The sequence below is a fragment of the Sebastes umbrosus genome, chromosome 4 (genome assembly GCF_015220745.1).
Source record: "Sebastes umbrosus isolate fSebUmb1 chromosome 4, fSebUmb1.pri, whole genome shotgun sequence".
Taxonomy (NCBI): Eukaryota; Metazoa; Chordata; class Actinopteri; order Perciformes; family Sebastidae; genus Sebastes; species Sebastes umbrosus.
The window spans coordinates 30202241-30220911 of record NC_051272.1 but is presented as its reverse complement, the minus strand read 5'-3'; the positions used below and the strand labels follow the sequence as shown (position 1 = coordinate 30220911).

Below are 18671 nucleotides of genomic sequence, written 5' to 3'. Positions count from 1 at the left end.
ACACACACAAAAGTATTTAACAGATTTAGAAAATGTTTATTTTCACAAAAGAAAGAATAAGAGATAAATCAGACCAAACAAAAGAATATCAAATTATCTTAACAAGTAAAAATGTTGTTCTGCAAGTTACTTTACTCTTTGAGAAACGCTCCTTGCACAGCGCTAGTCAAACATAATTAGGTTTTGTCACACAGAATACACCACGTGCTGTGATGGTGTTAACATCCCACAATATTCAAGAGAGGAGCTGCAACAGGTCAGTAAAAAGGAGTGATGTTACCAGAAAAAGAAACTTGACAGACAGTCGGAATCCTTGGTAGTTTTTCTGGCGTTGCTTGGCAGATGGTTTGGAGTCCATATCAAACTGAATTTGGGTCTTGGACAGTCTTTGTATTCGTGTGTGTGTGTGTGTCTCAGCTTTTGGGCTGTCGGAGCAGGCCGCGGATCCTGCGAACCAGGGCCTGGATGAAGGTGTAGCGGGAGCGGACCTGGCTGTACAAGCCCTCCACCTCTAGGAGCTTCCTCTGCAGCGCCTCTCCGAAACCTGCGGCCATGTCGCTCTTCAGCTGCAGTCACGCAAACAGAAGACAAGACAGAGGGATCAGGAATAATGGAGGTGCTTACAGACATGTAAACAGACACACGCAACATGATGTTTGTCAGAGCAGCATTCAAAGTGTAAACGGCATTATGCTCATGTCCTCGTGTGCCATTTCTTACCAGGTCTAGGTCTTGCTGGCTGACGCGGGATAGCCCGAGGCCACGACCTCCACTTGCCTGCAACCCGCCGAACGAGTCTGAAGAACAGAAATATTTATATTAATTGATTGCAATTAAGCTAAATTCCCTTGATTCCACACCCGAGGTCTAGAAACAATAGCTTTGCAGGTGAGTTTTCCGAACTACAGCCCATTTTCAACCGCAGTAACTTTCCCCCGGAACTGGGAACCTTTTGAGGAACTCATTGCCTTTCGACTGCAGGGACCAGGATCTAAACTTAGGGTCTAAGTTCCGGGGACGTTTTACTTCCAAAAAAGGACCTGGTCGGGCAGTAGTACCTTCTGAAAATACAGGAACTTTCGGCGTGGAGTTTGCAGGGATGACTGTCACTCATAGTGAAACACACAGTGCCGCTGCTTCAACTGTATCGCTTCATTCATAAAGTAAGGAAGTACCTCTAGTATCAATTTAGGATGATTTTAGGACGAGGGGAGAGCATTTGTCTTTGTTTGATAACATTAAAAGTAAAGTCAGGCTTTGCTGTCGGCTTCCCGACTCATTTAAAAGAAGACAGAGAAAAAGAGAGAGAGAGAGAGAGAGAGAGAGAGAGAGAGATTGTGCAAGCTAGCTTTAGTTCCTTGAAAAGTAGTCCCGGGACTGAAATTACCAGGAACGTCTTGTTGGAAACGCGGCTTTAGTTTGCAAACCGTTATGTCAGGTCTGCTTTAAAAAATGTGCATGTATTTCTTCTCACCGTCTGTGAGGCGAGATCTATACAAACTGGCTCCAGGCATCAGGGAGTCCTTGGGGTCGGTGGGAGTACAATGCAACAGGTAGTACTCCAGGTGGCGCCACAACACAAACAAACACGTCTCGATAACATCTGAGGAGGAGGCAGGTCAAGGCATTTCACAGCAATTGATTGATTATTAATTCTGGTGTGTTGAAAAGGGGTAAAAAAAAAAAACTGTAGTCCTGTGACTACAACTGTGCCTGCAAAGGGCCAAAGGATACAGGAGCACAGGCCCAGCAGCTTGGCTCTGTTGTTGATGAGCTGGACCAGTCGTCTCTTGGCCAGCAAGCTCCTCTGAACTGATGAGATTTTTTCCACCCCTCCTGGGCCGGACACCAGGCCTTGGCACAACTACAGAGAAGATGTCTGTGGTTAGAACTGAGAACAATGCATGTTGGAGCCAACAAGGTGCAGAAAATAAAGAACACATTTTATTCATTTGTTTACCTTAACTTCTACTATTAACCATTTATAAAAAAAAAATGCTCAATATGTAGAGCAGTGTGGGGGATTGTGAGACAGAGTGAATCAGTGTATTGGTCCATCATTACCTCCTTCAGCTCCTCAGGAGGCAGCTGATCCAGGCTCTGCAGCTTGCCCAAGCTTTGTCTGTGACTCTGGTGGAAGCGGAAGAAATCTGCAGCGCTGTTCTTCAGCAGGTACAGGACCAGACCCAGGCTGGGGGCCCGGGAGTAAGCCACTGATGGCGGAATGGACGAGAGATCTTAAAAAATAAGAGCTGCGGTTCAGTGTCATACTTGTAGAAGTGGATAAAGAGCTGCAGGGAATAAAAAAGCTAATTTGTGGTAAAAGCTAAAAGGGCCTCAAGAGATTCTGGGTTTCTACATTGATCTATCCGCTATCAGATACTGAAAAGGACATATCACCAACGGGAGAGGACTAATACTGTAAAGTAGAAAAGTATGGCTTGAGTCAAACTCCTTTTCCTCTACTTGAGTATGGGCAGAATATCACTGACCTGTGCGTCCTCCGTCCCTGCCAGCTGGCTCGCTGCCTGACGGGCTGAAGAGGCAGATGCTGAATTGGGCCTGGGCTGAGCTCTGCAGCAGCAGGGTTTGGCAGTACTCCATGATGTTAGCACACACCTGGGTACAGAGGACAGCACCACTCAGGTCACTGACAATGCAGAACTGATGAATAATCATGACTGTGCATTCAAGACTCCACACACATTGTTTCAGTGCCCTTTCCCCCCACTGTCCATTGTACTGTTGGAATATGTCATCGCCGGTCTACTCGGTAACTTCTTGCTAGGAAGGCACTATTTAGGAGACAAGCTTATATAAACTACATTACTGAAGTAATTACAAAACACCAAGTAATCACACAGGCACCACCACTCTCACCATATGTCTCTTACTACTTAATTTAGAAAATGCTTTTTGTCCGACCTGCTGCATGGCCACCTCCATCTCCTCTCGTCTTTCTGCTGAGTCTCCGGGTGCAGCAACCTCAGCCTGCTTTAGCAACCTCTCCCGCTCGCTCCCCGCCAGACGGCCGAGCAGGGACAGGCAGAGACGCTAAAAAAGAAGAGACGCATTACCAACTGTACAATTCATACATTGGAATGGATGTGCATTTAGCAGGGATACAGAAGACGACAGCATAAACGCATCTAACCTGGAATCTGGTAATGTGACCCTGGAACTCCATAAGAGCAGCACTGTTGACCTCCCCGCCCGTCTCAAGGACACCTGAGAGAACAAGCAGTACATGAACAACACCATTCACGCAGTCTCTGATATGTGAATATGTGGTTTGCACAATGGAAATGGGAAAATATAAAAGACAGCGAAGTGAATAAGAAGAGAGGAATGTTTATTATTGTACCTGGCAGAGCCGTCTTGCTAATGATGCCAGTAAGCAAAGAGAGCTCCTGCAAAGCTCCCATACTGAGCTCCTGGCAGCGCAACAGGGACTGAATGGTGTCGGCATGCACTATCAGCCACTGGAGAACCTACATTCAAACACACACAGAAAAAGAGAAAGAATGTAAGTGAAATGTTTATAAAAATGTAATTTTCACAAACACTATCATGATGTTTATACTATTATGTGCACACACTGAACTCTTTTTCACAGCACTCAGATACAGTACAAATTCAAGTTGACCAAGATGCACTTCATATTCAAATGAGCATTAATCCCTACAAAGGTCTACAGAGTCAGCATTTATAACGTAATGGAATCATCAATAACATAATGACTTTTAGGATTTTCGAGGCTAAAATAATAACACAAAAATCCCCAAAAGATAAGAGTTGTCTTTGTGAAATCATGCTTACCTGTGCTGCCCCCTGCTGGTGATTCATGGTGGTAGAGGTCAGGATCACCTGGAAGAGCCTCAAGGTCGGTAAGAGAATCTGCCTGTAGCGGTCCATAGGGCTGGGGATGAAGCCTGATGGGTCCCTCATCACCCTGTAGACCACCAGGGAATAGACATTAACTTAGGTAATGCTATGAATTGACACCTTAAAGGGATAGTTCAGGTGTTTTGAAATGGGGTTGTATGAGGTACTCATCCATAGTCAACCTGGCAACCCCACCCGAACTATCTCTTTAAAAACAAACATCACCTGAACAAGAGTGAAAGATGCTAAAGCCGGTTAAATGCACTGGAATAAAGCAAATGCTGACTAACTATACTCACTTGCATGCTTTTAATTGTGTTGCTTTAGTAAGGAATTACCATCTCAATATAGAGTACTTATTATTCTTTACACTAATTTGGTAGAAGTCAGATATGATTGAAGCAATTGACTTATTCTGGGGATATTTTATCCAAATCAATTAATATCACAATTTTATAATAATAAAAACATGTGGCAGTTACTCCAACACCTCTTTTCTTCCCTTCCCACATCCATACCTGTGTGCATCGCTGTCAGGTACCATGTCAAACACCTGACACTCTATCAGCTGTGCCACCAGCCCACAGCGCAGCAGCTCCACAGCTCCCTGACCTGTCTTAGCCACACGAGTCAGCAGAGCCTGAGAACACACAGCAGAGTTTGTACCTTCATAATCCTGTATTGACAGAGGCTTCAGGCAGAGGCTGCTGGTCCTCTGGGGCTTGTGGAGGCAAGATATTGGGAAAAAAAACAGCGCAAAACATAGTGTGTCTGTATAAGTGCACATGTGCTCACCATCTTGCTCTCATAGATGTAAAGTGGTTTGAGGAGGGGTGGCTGAGGTGTGAGCAGGCTCTGCAGGGCGACATCATCCTGTCTCAGGCTCTCCACTAGCGACCGCAGGTAACCACTGTTGCAGACGTAAACCAGCCACTGGTTCTGGCGGTCTATGGACAGGATCCGGTCCAGCACCGCCAGAGCCAACATCTGACAGACAGGGAGAGGAGACAAAGCAAGCACAGAGTAAAACAAAGAGCCTGGTCAAAACATATAAATATAGAGGCATTTGTCTCAGCTATTTAGACTGAATTTATCTCATTTATATTTAGTCTCTCAACAGACCTTTGTAATATCACAAGTCTTTTTTAGTCCTTCGTTTCCAAAAACTTAATTTTACTATGTTTTGGAACCCGACTACTCCATGTTAACATCTTGTCAGTATGAGGCTGAAAATGGCAGAGTAAGTACATGAGTCATATTGCTGTATGAAGCGTATGGATTGGCTCTTACCCTGCTGATTTCATGGCCGTCACAGGCGTCCCGACACACCACCTCCATGAGAGCCTTGCCATAGCTCTCAATGATAGCGAGGTTCTCTCTCTGCAGTTTGGAGAAACCATCTTCAGGAGCTGTGAGACGCTCCCACATCGCCTTCCCTGCTGGAGGGACGGAGAGGGATATTTTATTATTTTTATTATGATTAAACCTTTATTTAACAAGGTTAACCCCATTGTCATTAGAAAATCTCTTTTCTAAGGGAGCCCTAGCCAAGACAACAGCAATAGAGTGTTTCAAACAAGATACACACAAACATTTAAAACACGTAAAAACAACCATACAGTATTTCAGATAACATACACACAAACGTTAAAAAAAACCACATACAACAAAACACACAGCATTACCTACAGAGTGGTATGCCCAGGAGGACAGACAGAAGGAAACAGATCTAGCTATGGAACCAATTACAAACTCCAATTGAATTAGCCTCCAATCCCTTGACTACATTTTTAAAAGCTCTAATTGGGATCAACCTATCTAGCTGCAAATCTGTCTGCAAGTGGTTCCAGGCTGCAGGGGCAGAGTACATAAAGGCCTGTTTGCCCATTTCAGTGTGAACCTTAGGGACAGACAGTAACAGGGTGTCATTTGAGCGCAAACAATAATTACTGTATTTAGGGGAGATAAACCCACAAAGATGAACAGACAACATCTGTACATTGTTTCTTTGATAAATCACCAGATAAAAGACTTAAAAATTGTCCCTACAGCATTCAGACAACTTCGGTCAACCAATATCAGAAAATATCAATTTGTGAAATAAGAAGTCCATATCATGCTTGATGTAAATAATATCAACTCTGCATATTTCCCAGACTGTCTGTAGTAATGCCTGTGTTGTACCTGTCTGCAGAGTGTCTGGTTCTTCAGGTTTCTGGGCGATTTGAAGGTAGTACAGCAGGGAGCCGTACAAGTGAGCACGCAGACGCTGGTATCCACCTCCTTAAAGTGCAAAAGACAAAAATTGTGGGTAAAATATTATAAAATCGATTAATTTACTTATCCTAGCAACATATCGCACGTGAGGAATGTGGGTTTATGGCATCACTAACCAGTACAAAGGATGAAGTCCAGCAGCTTGCGGAGAATCAGGTGCAGGGCGGAGTTGGCGATGGAGGCAAAGCCAGAGGATGCTTCTAATCCCGCCCCCTGCTGTTGCTCAGACAGGACTGATTGGCTGAGGTGGGCTGTCAGAGTGAAGACTGCCCCAGCAACAATGGGCATCAGTTCTCCTGCTGCATCCTCAGATAACACCTGAACAATGCACAGCAGTGTTTACATTTAGTGTTATAACCGGGATATTTGAGGTAATTGTAATGTCAGCTCTTACAGGAACTAATTAGCATTTTTTGATTGATTCACATGTAATGATGAACACTGAATAAAAGCTATGACACCCTTGACTACAAGTATGGGGTGATTAAAATTGTAACAAGCAACAACCTTTTCAGAAATTACTGCATCCAAAATACAAAAAATTGTCCGTTTGGATATTATTGCTGCACAAATTGTCCCCTCCATGTGACAAACATCCTCACTGACCTTATCATGCAGATCTAGCAGCAGGTCTCTGATGATAAGCTGCCTGTCATCAGCAGGTATGAGATCAGCAGGGCAGGCGGTCAGCAGTGTCTCTACCAGGCTCCTCCAGGACCGCAGTGCATGGCGCTTTGCACTCAAACTCCTACGGACGCGATTGCGTTCCACCACCTGCTGCAGGATGGAGTTCACTTCCTAGAAGAACACAGTCAATCACAGTTCAATCACAGCATTGGTCAAAGGGAGTCATTTCATTTTTATTATTCCGCTCATGGTAGTGCACAAGAAAAGTGTGATGCACAATCAAAACACAACTCTATTTACACATTCCATGACCAAAAAGGAGCAGGGAGAAGGAAAAAAAATATTTATTTTGCCTGCCCCTTACTCAAAACATAAATAAACAATAGAAACAAATGGTCTGTTGGTTACAGTTACTCAATAACGAATACTTACAGTAACATGAGAAAAAGGAGAATCAAACCATATACAATAATTAAAACTAAGGAAACACATCAAAATTTTAGCTGGAAACCACATTTCAAAAGTTAGAATCCATTGCATGATGGCTTCTCTCTGGTTACTCTGGCCCCACAACATGTTACCAAATTACACAAAAATTAAGTCCCATTAGTATTAGTTCACTCACCTCCATTAACAGGGGCCTCTGTCCAATGGCTGCCATTCCCTGCAGTGCATTCACCTCAGCGACTAGCACTCTATGTAGCAACTGTAAGAAATTAAAACAAAATATTACACATCAGTGGAAGATCAGACAAAAAAATAGTTGAAAGAACACAACAGAGATGATGAAGTGTTCAACCTGGAAACCCACCTTAACGTTGCACACGGTGTGTCCTTGCTCATTGACGTGCTCACAGTTGGAGATCACCTGCTCTATCTGAGTGCGCTCAAAGAAGTCCAGCTGCAGCAGCTCAGGCATATCCTGACTGAAATCGATGGCGTCCAGCACACTCAGCAACTTCCTGCGCACTGATGGCACCAAACAAGGACAAGATGAGAGTAAAAGTCAAAACCAATCTGGCAAGTCTTAAATGTTGATTGTATTTAGCGAACAATATTTGATTTAAATGTGTTCTACGGTGGCACAAACCTTTAGAGACTGTGTCAAAATGCAGGAACCCGCTGACTGATCTGGTTTCTTCTTCCATTCCTGATTCCCCATCTGCTTAAAAAAAAAAAAAAAGGTTATGAGTTTCTCAGGTTCATGCAATAATAAGCTTTGTTGAGTAGTTACGGGGAGTTTGAGTGTGCATTTGAGGGCGTGTGATCATTACTTTTGTATATTCATCAGAGTATTGTCAGACCTGAGATTTTAAGATCTTTTTCACCAAATAAACACTAAAAATAAAAGGCCAGATTTCATCAATTTGTTTCAAAAGTGTGTATAAATTGAAATATGTCCTCCAAAAACACTTCAACAACAGATATACCTGTATGTTGAGTGTGTGGCTGATCATCCAACAGGAGGCTGACGAGGCGTTGTGTATGTGAACGCTGGCGGTTCAGTGAGGTCACTCTCAGCTCAATGGCAGCCGTTTTCATGAGCCAAGACATCTGGGAGAGGGCAGCGATCTGATTGCCTGAGGAGAGCAGAAAGTAGAACCGAGGAAATTAAAAGAAAACACTTTCATTGTTTTTCCATCAACAAAACACCCACATTTTATCACTGCTTCTATTTCTTGACTTTGTTTTTTTACATTTATATTTCTGGGACACACTTTTTGCATCCATTAATTCCTTTCAGCAGGAGATCAGCCAGGATCCTGTACTCACTAGGCAGGATGAACGGTAGGTGCTGCAGGTGAGAGAACAGGAAGTCCTGGCTGGTCCTCAAATAGCGCATGGTGGGTCCTGATGTGTCTGGGCAAGCACACAGCTGGTAGATCACCTGAGAGAGGGAGACAATGACGGAGACACGCAAACAAGAAAAACAAAAGTCAGCTCACACACGAATTACATATATACATTCAACTTACTGGAAAACAATGTACTGAGGACGAAGAGTACCTGGTAGCAGAGCTCAGCCAGGTGTGGGGCCTGCTGTGTGAGTACAGGTCCTGATCTCTTCTCAGTGCCTCTCTGCAGCAGACTCAAGATGGCGTGCAGGCAGCTCCGCGGACATCCCAACACACCTGTAACACACGCATGCACCGTCAACTGAAAGATAACACCGACGTCATCTGATCCCGTTTCCATCCAAACCAGATATTGCTAAAATCACAACAGCCACCAAATCTAATGAGCTGACCTGGGTCCTGGAGGTTGGTGGAGGACACAGGCTTCTTGACTTCATAGCCCAAAAGATACAGGGCCAGATTTGGCGTCCTTAGATCCAAGGAGGTGATGAGCAGGTTCAGCATATGGATCTGGGTTTCATGTCGGATTCTTGCAACCTTCTTTTGTGGATCTGAGTCTGGAAGTTTGGGGGTAATGAAGTAGGTGAGTTTGAGCGTGACAGTTATGATACACATGTTTAGCTTTCACAGTATTAAAACAGGATTTAAACCAAATTCAGAAGAGTTTTTAGGCCGATGAAAAGTGGTCTCTCTCACCATCTCCGTTCTCTGTTCCCTCCTCGGCCTCTTCGTTGTCCAGACACTCCACAAAACCTGCCATAAGCTTCTCACTCACAGACTGGGGGACAGAGACAAAACATTTTCTCAACTTCAAACCTGACAAAAGTTAAACTCATCACCACAGTGAACTTACTTACACAGACACACCTCAGTGAATCAAGTAAAAAAACACACCTTTCCTGAAGCCTCTTCCCAAGTCTTTCAGATAGCATTACATTTTGATGTAGATATTATACCGTACATTATTGGTACACTGGTATAATGTAATGCTACATTTTAATTTTTTCTAGGCCTGTCAAAGTTAACGCAATAACGCGTTAACGCAAATTTGTTTTAATACCACCAAGTTCTTTCATGCAACTTGTGATTTTTAGGTTGTAGATGGCTCAGTTTTAAAGCTAGAGGTGAAGATACTGATATCCACTGGTACACACAAATATGCAGTTTGGAGCAAGTCATAGTCAAGTCAGCACACTGATAGCTGTTGTTGCCTGTTGGGCTGCAGTTTGCCATGTTATGATTTGAGCATATTTTTTATGCTAAATGCAGTACCTGTGAGGGTTTATGGACAATATTTGTCATTGTTTTGTGTTTATTAATTGATTTCCATAATAAATATATACATACATTTGCATAAAACAAGTATATTTGTCCACTCCCATGTTGATAAGAGTATTAAATACTTGCCAAATCTCCCTTTAAGGTACATTTTGAACAGATAAAAAATGTGCGATTAATTTGCAATTAACTACACATTACTACATGCGATTAAAGGCAATTTAATATTTTAATCAATTGACAGCCCTAGTAATAATACATTTTATAGGACCAAAAACAAATTGCAGTGTTTCTGTTTGACTTAATACATTTTTTGTAATCTACATTGAAGGGTCTTTATAAAAGGGAGAGTGATTTAATCTATCTAATTAAAATACGTAAATAAGTAATAATAATAATAATAAATATAAAACTACTGAACAATATTGTGGTTTTCTTGTTCTTTTGCTTAATGCTTATCATTTTGTGAAATATCCTGAAGCTTTGTGGGGAAAACAACTTTTCATTTGTTAAAAGAGATTAGATTTATATACTGTATATACCTGGTCGTGTGTGAAATCTCCCACCAGCCTAGTCTGAATGTTGGGGTAGTTGGCGATACGACGCAGGATCTTGGCACTCTGGAAGGCAGCCTCTGGGTTGGAGCTGCTGTGGTACAGATACCTGCAAGGGACAAACATAGGTCACCAGTGAGTTATACCCATTCTGAACAAATTAAATATAACCTACAATGGCTTCTCATGAGGTTTTACAACATTTCAACTCTACTAACTGGTAAGGCATGGAGAGATACAAGAACATGTTATGCGAGAACAGAACAACCATGACGTCTATACCACAGTTTGTATTAAAACCTGGATGCCCTTACCTGGCAATATTGACGATGTGATCTGCCCTCCGAGTTTGAGGACTGACCCCCTGGATGAGCTGTTCCAAGGGGGAAACCAGCATGGAGGCCTGGCTCTCCCTGAGGAGGTCCATGAACATCACCTCCTTCTGCAGAGCCAAGTCCAGCAGGCACAGGCAGCGCAGCACTGCCGACTCCAAGTGCTTCTTACCTGTAGGGGAAGAGTAACAGAGCATGTCGTCAGAACAAACACATACACACACACACAACCAATCTACCTTTCTGACAGCAGCTGCATATGTTCTCTCACCAGGAAAGGATGCATAGGTGTCCAGCTGGCGAACACCTTCCTCCAGCAGGCTGAGGCAGAGCGCCAGCATGGGAGAGTCGTTGAGCAGGTGGAACATGATGCTGTGGCCAGGGGGCTTGTAGGCCGCGACCTGCTCACCCTGCAGCTCCACCATCTCCTGGACAAAGTCTGCCGGCTGGGGCTCGTAGTCCCGCAGCAGCTTGTGGAACACCTCCAGGACGGCATCAGCAACCTCCCACTGAGAGATGGCAGAAATGGAAAAAAAGGAAAACAAATGTATGTGTAGTTCAAAAGAGCATACATGCGCGCTGCAGTTACATGTCTACTCCTTATAGGACACCGGGAGAGCCCTTTACCTTCTCAGCTGGATGGCGATATGCTCTGGTGGGGAAGGGGAGGAACACAGAGTCACGCAAGAAGTTCAGGTAGGGCTGAAAGCCTGGCACGCGTAGCCCCGCCCCTAAATTAATGGGCAGGCTGCTCTCGACCAATGTGCTGATCAGATGACAGAAGCCTCGTGTCAGGGGATACTCCTCACAGCTCGACTCGATCTCATTCAGCTCCACCTGAGAGCAAAAAAATAAATAAATAAATGAAAAAATCTGAAAGTTTGTCGCCCAAATGTGCATCTCCTTACAGGTTATATAACTTTTGAACAGGAAGTTTTTCACTTTGATGAGATATTAAAGTTAATTTTTAGCCTCTAGCTTTTTACTGAAATACGACTGAATCTTATCACTTCCTGTCTGCATTATTTTGCATCACAACAACATATTGGGTCTTAGAAATATTCCCGTTGGGCATCTGTCAAATCTTAAAGCAAACAAATTAAACATTATCCTGGCAGCCAGGATCTAATTGCTGTCTGTACCAACTAATGAACCATCAAATTTGCCTATTTTGAAGTTGAGAGTGACAGAGAATAATTCAAAACTATCCTTCAAATTGGGTTGAGTAGTGAGCATCGCATTCACTAACCACGAAAGACTCACTTCAATTCCAGCTGCCTGCCTCTGTCCTGGGGCTCGCACTGTCTGAAGGATCTGTGGTAAAAGAACATGATGTTAGAACATTTTAAATCTGGTACAAAAATATCTGAGAACACAGCAAACTGCAAAACTCAAAACAATGTCATAACACTACAATAATAAAGTCTTTTAGATAAAGATAATGGAATAAACCCACCACATGAGAAAGTCTGACAGCCACTCAGTCAGGGCTCTCAACTAACTTTTGTTCACCATCCTCCCGAAACCATCCCCAAATACAACCCAAGCCGTCCCGAAATGAATGTGGACCATCACAAATTTTAAATCTTTGTTTTTCTACATTATCATTAGTTAATCATTCAAAGTGACCTTTGACATAAATCGGACATCAAACGTGATTTGTTTATTTTTGCTCATAAATTTATAATTTATTCAAAACATAGTTTTTGTTTTTTATTTATAACAGTAAATTTATTGGTTTGTTATTTATAATTTGCATGTTTGTTTTGATTTTGATGTTAACAATGTACCCAAGTTAAATTAAAATATATATTTTTATGTGTAAAAAGTAGCATTGGGTCAAAAAATAAGATTTTGCATATGGGCTAGAACCAGCCCTGCTAGCTGGTGCGGGACAGATCGGGGGGCACAGACAATGTGTGTGCGTGTGTGTTTATGATGCCAAGGAGGTTTAATAAAAAATTTATGCTACACAAAACGTAAAATCATTTTCATCGCCTTTCATTCTAACGGGTATTTTTCATTCTCTCGACCGGAAAAATTAATTTTCATCTTCTCGATCGTATTTCTTTCCGGCCCCGGGACAACGAGCACTCAGATATTATGACTGACACTAAATTTAAAGTTTGAAATTTTGTTGTTAGTCTGGTATTATTGGCAAAATAATAGCACTTCACAGACTCGATCCTGAACATCATATAGATATCAATTCAAATGTGAACTTTCAGTAATTGTGTTCATACTTGGCGGACACTCCTTCTTATGAAATCATCAACTAAAATTGTTGTATTTATTTATTAAAAGCTAACCTGTGTGTACTCCAATGACTGCCAGAGTGAAGCAGCGATCTCTGGAGACTTCCCAAAGGCTGCCAGGCAGTGCAGGACCTCAGCCTTCAGGACGGGAGGAACGCTGCACTGCAGCAACCCTAACATCACTACAACTGGGGTCCACTGGGGATGCTCACACAATGCCAGTCGAGCATTTTCACTCTAGAGGGAAAAAAAACATCCCACACAACACACCCCAATACAGTTAGATAAGAACAATCTCAGCAGCCTGAATGTGTTCGAGTTTTCAATGACACAAGTTGAGTATATAAGAATTTTAAAATAAATTCATCATACAATAATCTAGACCATAAATGTTGTTTTATAATCCAACATAACCAAATATGCCCATCCTTCTAGTGAATCTCGTTCCATACCCATGTAATGATGGTGGTGAGCAACTGCAGGAATGAGGTGAGTCCATCCAGCTCTCTTTGGGTGATGCCCCTCAGAGGTGGGTGGCGGTACTGTGATGCGTCTGGATTTGGAAAGTCTCGCCGCAGGTTCTCATGGTAGAGCATAAGGGAGTGAAAAAAATGTTCCCAAGACACCGGGCTGCCTGAAACTCCCTGGATGTTGTCACCTGCACACATGTACATGAAGTTAGTTGGTATTCATTTAAATATGTATTAAACTAAAGAAACAGGCTTTTGTCTGATGTTTATATCACCTATTGTATATTTGAAGTTAAATTGATTTAATCCAGATGAACACAAAATCCAATGAATTTGTCCTTGCCAAGAGGCCAAACTGCATATCAAATGTTCAACGGTTTCAATTTAAGATACCAATTTGAAAATATGTTTATTCTCATTATTATTCTTATCTGCTCTTACTGTGTGTGGCTCCGTTGGTTTTAAGCAGGCTGAAGGAGTAGTGGGCACACTGAGGACCATTGGCGAGCCCTTTCAGCATACGTAGATAGGAGATGTAGAGGGTGGAGGGCAGGAGGTCTCCCATCTGACGCACAAACTTGGACAGAACCACCTGCAACAAAGCATTCGAAAAGAAAAAAACTTTCAACAGAATGCAGTAAATGGTTTGCAAAACCAGCTTCTCTCAAGACTGCCAAAATCCAAGTCATCCAAATGTAGTATTTTGAAAATGTTCTTAACCTTTCTCCGCCTTCTTTATTCTTGGTGTGAGTAGAAACTGAATTGTTTGTGCCACCAGGTTCCAGAAAATGCAGCTCTTACCTGTTTATGTGGCGGCCTTTGCAGAGCCATTCCCAGGTAGGATCCCTGCAGGGATGTGTGTTGGAGAGACTCTGTGGGACACCAGAACTCCAGACCCAATTCCAGCCCAAATGAGTCCTTACTATAAAACTCTCCTATCTGGAAAGACAAAGCAGTAACTAACACTGTTACAAGCTCAAACCCACAGTGTCAGGCCACTGCAGCAATTTTCCTTTAACACTTTCGCTACTGTTTGCTTTTACTGGAAAAGAACAGAATATTATTCTCCTCCTGCTCAGTACCTCTATTTTCGATAACATCAGTTAAATTCTTAAAATGTAAAAGGTGATGTTGATGATGTTGAAATGTGTATGTGTTTGCAAAAAACACTCACGAGGATCATGAGGTGGTCTAAGTCCTTGCGTAGCGATGATGGAAGCTCGCTGTCCATCTGTAGGGACATGTGCACCAGACGGGCATCTTCATCAGCGCGGTTACGAAGTTGTTTCACCTTGAAAAACAGCAAAAAGTATAATTTAATCAGTATGCAAAATAACAAAACCACAAACTGATAACTATTCAGAGACAAGCTGACACTACAACATGACATTCATACAAGTCAACCTCTTAAGTATAAACATTGGTAGTGGACACCTCACTACCATCTCTCACCTTCATTGGCATGAGTGCCAGGAAGTCTGTGATGAGTGAATGGAGGCGGCGGATGTAAAACTCTTCCTGGGCAAAACTCTCACATCCCAGGATGCCCTCCTTCATAAACAGGAAGACATCTCCCAGTAGAGCCTGGTCAGCCAGAGCCTCGTCTGCCTCAGTGAACTCAACCAGCGCTGCACAGCACACACATACAAATGTACAACATTTAAATGGCTACTATCTCATATTCCTTCCAAGGGTTTTATTTTAACAGCTAGAAGGCATATTTAATGCATGTCCAAGAAATAATAAGGACCTTACCACATCCCTGCGGTAGCTGAGAAAGGACCCTCAGAGACAGAGCCCAGGCCAGTCGACACACAGCCTGCAGACCTGAAAGCTTCCACGGCTGGCCGTCCATCAGACGGCTGTGCACTGCAGACACATACTGCCTCTCAGTCAGCAACGGCAGTGCCTGGATCAGATCTAGAGGAACACAGAGGCAATCCTTCACTTGCAGTAGAAGAGAAACACTGAAACTAACAGCAATCGTATGCATAGCTACAAGTAGTATGTTTAAGTGGATTTAACCTGCGACTTCAATCAAAGTTGAAATTATACACTTTATATGCATTTAACACGTTCTCACCGTCTCTATCTTCTGTTCCCTGTTCTACGAAGCTGACATCCAAGCAGTAGAGTAGTGCCATGACCAGAGCCAGGTTCACACTGTCCAATGAGCCATCAGCTTGAGCTGTCACTGTCTCCAGGTGGCCAATAAGAGCCAGGGTGTCATCTTTAGACAAAGGAGACTGGCAGGTCCATGAAAACAGGCTGTCTGCCAGGGCCTGTCGGCATTCTTTAATGAGATCAGAGACCTAGGGACAAGAGAGGGGGTTAAATGTTGTCTATATTCCATATTTATTCTTCAGTGACAACAGAAGAATAACAGCTGGCTTTGCACTAGTCAAGTATTATTGGAAATGAATATATTGCAAAGATGATTATCTCTGTTTGAAATTAATACAAAAGATCACACCTCTTTCCTGTGCTTCTCATTGCCCAGGCCACGCTCCTTCTGCAGCCGCTCAAACTCACGCGTCACATTTATCTCTGACATCAAGGTTAGGACACGTTTGGTCAAACCCTGGCTCATTAGTTCATCTGTAAAACGTGTCGTCAAAGCCACCAGCTCTCCACTAAGTGAGAAAACAAACAAGAGTACAGGTCAATAACAAGAACACATAGGTACTAAGAAAAACAAAACAATACATACTTAACAATAACATGCTCACCACGTGGACCGTGAAAAGCCATTGCTTGAATGTAATAGTTGTAGATAGCATTATTACCTCAGGTCCAGAGTGAAGGTCTTGCCGTGGCGTGACTGGATGAGTGTGCGCAGGGAGTTGGCCACACAAAGCTTTCCATCCCAGTAGAGCAGCACAGCTACTAAACCTCGTGTCAGACCTGGAAAATGGGGCTGCTGTTGTTCACCTGGAGACAGATAAATATATTAGAATTAATTGTGTGAAATATCAATGTCTTAACTACTGAAAGTCATGCAAGGCTTTTTTCTCCAAATCATGGATTTGACCAGGAGTCAAAACCTAAAATAGCCATTAAAAACTATGTGAGTGCTGTATCTATAACACAATAAAACACATAATACACACTCACAAAATTTACTACATAGCTTCCTTTATAATTTTGCTTGAAAGTCTTTTTCTTATGTCCACTTTACCTGCTAACAGAAGCTCCAAGGCTGCTAACTCTCCAATATCAAACAAATCGCTGAGGATGAAGGCCTCTGAGAGAAGCTGCTCTGGAAGGAGCCGTGACCCCTGCTGACCTTGGATGGCGATGCCTTCTGTGCTGGCTTTACGCACCTTCTCTCTCTGCTCTGCACTCTTTGGCTGAAAATTAAGAGAAGACCAGATGTTATTAACATAAGAGTCTCAAGACACACTGTATATCAAAAATGAGTCTGTCTGCACCTGGGAAGTTGCAGGACACACAGGAAGAATGCTATTGTATCATTCAAATATGAAATGACAAGTCATTAAATGATGTGTTTGTGTTTGCACAGCATCTCACCGGGTTCTTATAGAGTGAGAGAAAGTGCGGTTTATGTTTCTTCAGCTGCAGGTCCAGGAGGTGGACGCTCTCTGGCTGTCTCCTCAACACCGCCCCGTCCACTGTCTCCCACAACTCCTTCAGCGGCCCCCACAGACTGGCACCTGGGTGGGTAAATGGCTTTTCAATGGTCTTGTATCATCAACACACATGCACAGAACCGATTCTCCCACTCCTATTGTGCTAGTTTCTTATAACCACACTTGGCATTGGGTGGTATCCCTCGATTTATGCATTTTGTGTATCACATATATGACACATGACTGACTGCTGAATCCTGCACTCACACTTGGACTCAAATTTGGCAAAAGTCAAATTCTATTCTGCAATTAAAATATATGTTCTCAAAGTGAAAGTGAATAATTGTTCATGCAATAAATAGTATCTCTAATATCTGATGTAAATGACAGGATGTTAGGCTGTGACTTTTGCATTATGTTGACATTGTGAACCTCTAACAGACAATGAGTAATAACTAATACAGATGCTGCTCTATAAACACCAAACAGACTTATAAAGACTGATGAGAGATGGACATGATTGACAGTAAATGACAGTTGCCTTAATATTACATTACATTGGCCCATAATAGTTTTCAATATAAGTGTTTACTTTTTATGTTAATTGTTGTAGACAAAGCCTCATTATTCAATTATACTTTGTTTATTATTTCTTGGTTATCGTATTACAACCCCCTAGGATGCCTAGCTGCCACTAAAGCAACATCAACCAGGTCTGTACACTGACTAAAGTCACCAGTAAACAAATGACACGGACTCATTGCCCACTGACAGGTGAGTTGTAAACCAGACGCCAGTTTAAGTCTGGACCTTAGCTCATCTGTTACAGGAAGTGTGTCTGAGTAAGACTTGACAGCATGTGATGCCAAACAAGTCTTTGCTTGTTCCAGGTCAGTTTGTTTCTGTTTTGCTTCCCAGTTAAGTAGCTAAACTGGTCTGTTGACTCTTTGGACAGGAGTTTAGCCAGAGTATAAGTCATATGGCATGTAGTGTGAAGACGTGTTGATGCCTACGTTAGTTGTAAACGTGTTAATCGCTGAACCAACACTAGCTGACCTCACTAACGTTGAACCAACACTAGCTGACCTCACTAACGTTGACTAGCGGGCTAGGCTAAGCTAGCCTAGCTAGTCTGGATGTGAGTGACCATGTGGTCAGAACATGACATGGGACACAACTGGCGTTAAAAAGCGAACATTTACGTGCTTATCTGTGAAAATGAATATCAACTGCTAGAAATAAACACAGTTAAGCTACTAAGTGAGATAGATATAGTTCATACCTGAGTTTACCGCCATCTGCGCCGCCATGCTACCTCACTGATCACACAGGCGCTGCTCCGTGCCGGCGCCTGTGTGAAATATAACATGATCAATTCTATAAACATACTTTGATAACATTTTGCTCAAATAACAATGTACCAGTTCTACTTCAATGTGAATGTTGGGTAATTAGATCTGTCAAAATATTTTAAATATTGCTGTAAATCTGTATAATCCCTTCAGGCGGGGTCCTCGGGCCGTTTGAGCCGTCTGTTGTCTAGGCGA

General features: G+C 42.7%; 1 protein-coding gene across 4 annotated transcripts; it reads right to left on the bottom strand.

The window, feature by feature from the left end:
* Positions 1 to 15: 15 nt before the first annotated feature.
* On the bottom strand, positions 16 to 18560 carry nup205 (nucleoporin 205). 4 transcript variants are annotated; one of them, XM_037768555.1, is made up of 42 exons: positions 18407 to 18560; positions 17066 to 17208; positions 16713 to 16884; positions 16321 to 16465; positions 16008 to 16167; positions 15618 to 15846; positions 15290 to 15454; positions 14987 to 15162; positions 14709 to 14825; positions 14336 to 14473; positions 13976 to 14126; positions 13517 to 13722; positions 13119 to 13301; positions 12073 to 12123; positions 11437 to 11646; positions 11081 to 11318; positions 10792 to 10981; positions 10466 to 10586; positions 9342 to 9423; positions 9038 to 9202; positions 8797 to 8921; positions 8563 to 8677; positions 8220 to 8369; positions 7880 to 7954; positions 7601 to 7758; positions 7415 to 7495; positions 6769 to 6960; positions 6279 to 6480; positions 6070 to 6168; positions 5176 to 5324; positions 4681 to 4872; positions 4404 to 4525; positions 3820 to 3952; positions 3365 to 3491; positions 3155 to 3228; positions 2926 to 3054; positions 2493 to 2619; positions 2065 to 2237; positions 1735 to 1864; positions 1475 to 1603; positions 721 to 797; positions 16 to 566 (listed from the first exon to the last, which is right to left on the bottom strand). In XM_037768555.1, the coding sequence occupies exons 1-42, from the start codon at positions 18432 to 18434 to the stop codon at positions 414 to 416; spliced, it is 5982 nt and encodes a 1993-aa protein (XP_037624483.1). In that variant the 5' UTR covers positions 18435 to 18560; the 3' UTR covers positions 16 to 413. The 4 variants fall into 4 exon arrangements, with proteins under 4 accessions (XP_037624483.1, XP_037624485.1, XP_037624484.1 ...); XM_037768557.1 differs by having other exon boundaries at positions 5176 to 5321; XM_037768556.1 differs by having other exon boundaries at positions 7880 to 7951.
* Positions 18561 to 18671: the final 111 nt, after the last annotated feature.

Coding starts and splice junctions, on each gene's coding strand:
- nup205 (XM_037768555.1), bottom strand. CDS start 18,434: ATGGCGGCGCAGATGGCGGTAAACTCAG. Junction 3,229..3,364: donor TAGCAAGACGGCTCTGCCAG/GTACAATAATAA, acceptor TTGTTCTCTCAG/GTGTCCTTGAGACGGGCGGG. Junction 2,620..2,925: donor TGGAGGTGGCCATGCAGCAG/GTCGGACAAAAA, acceptor CTCTGTACCCAG/GTGTGTGCTAACATCATGGA.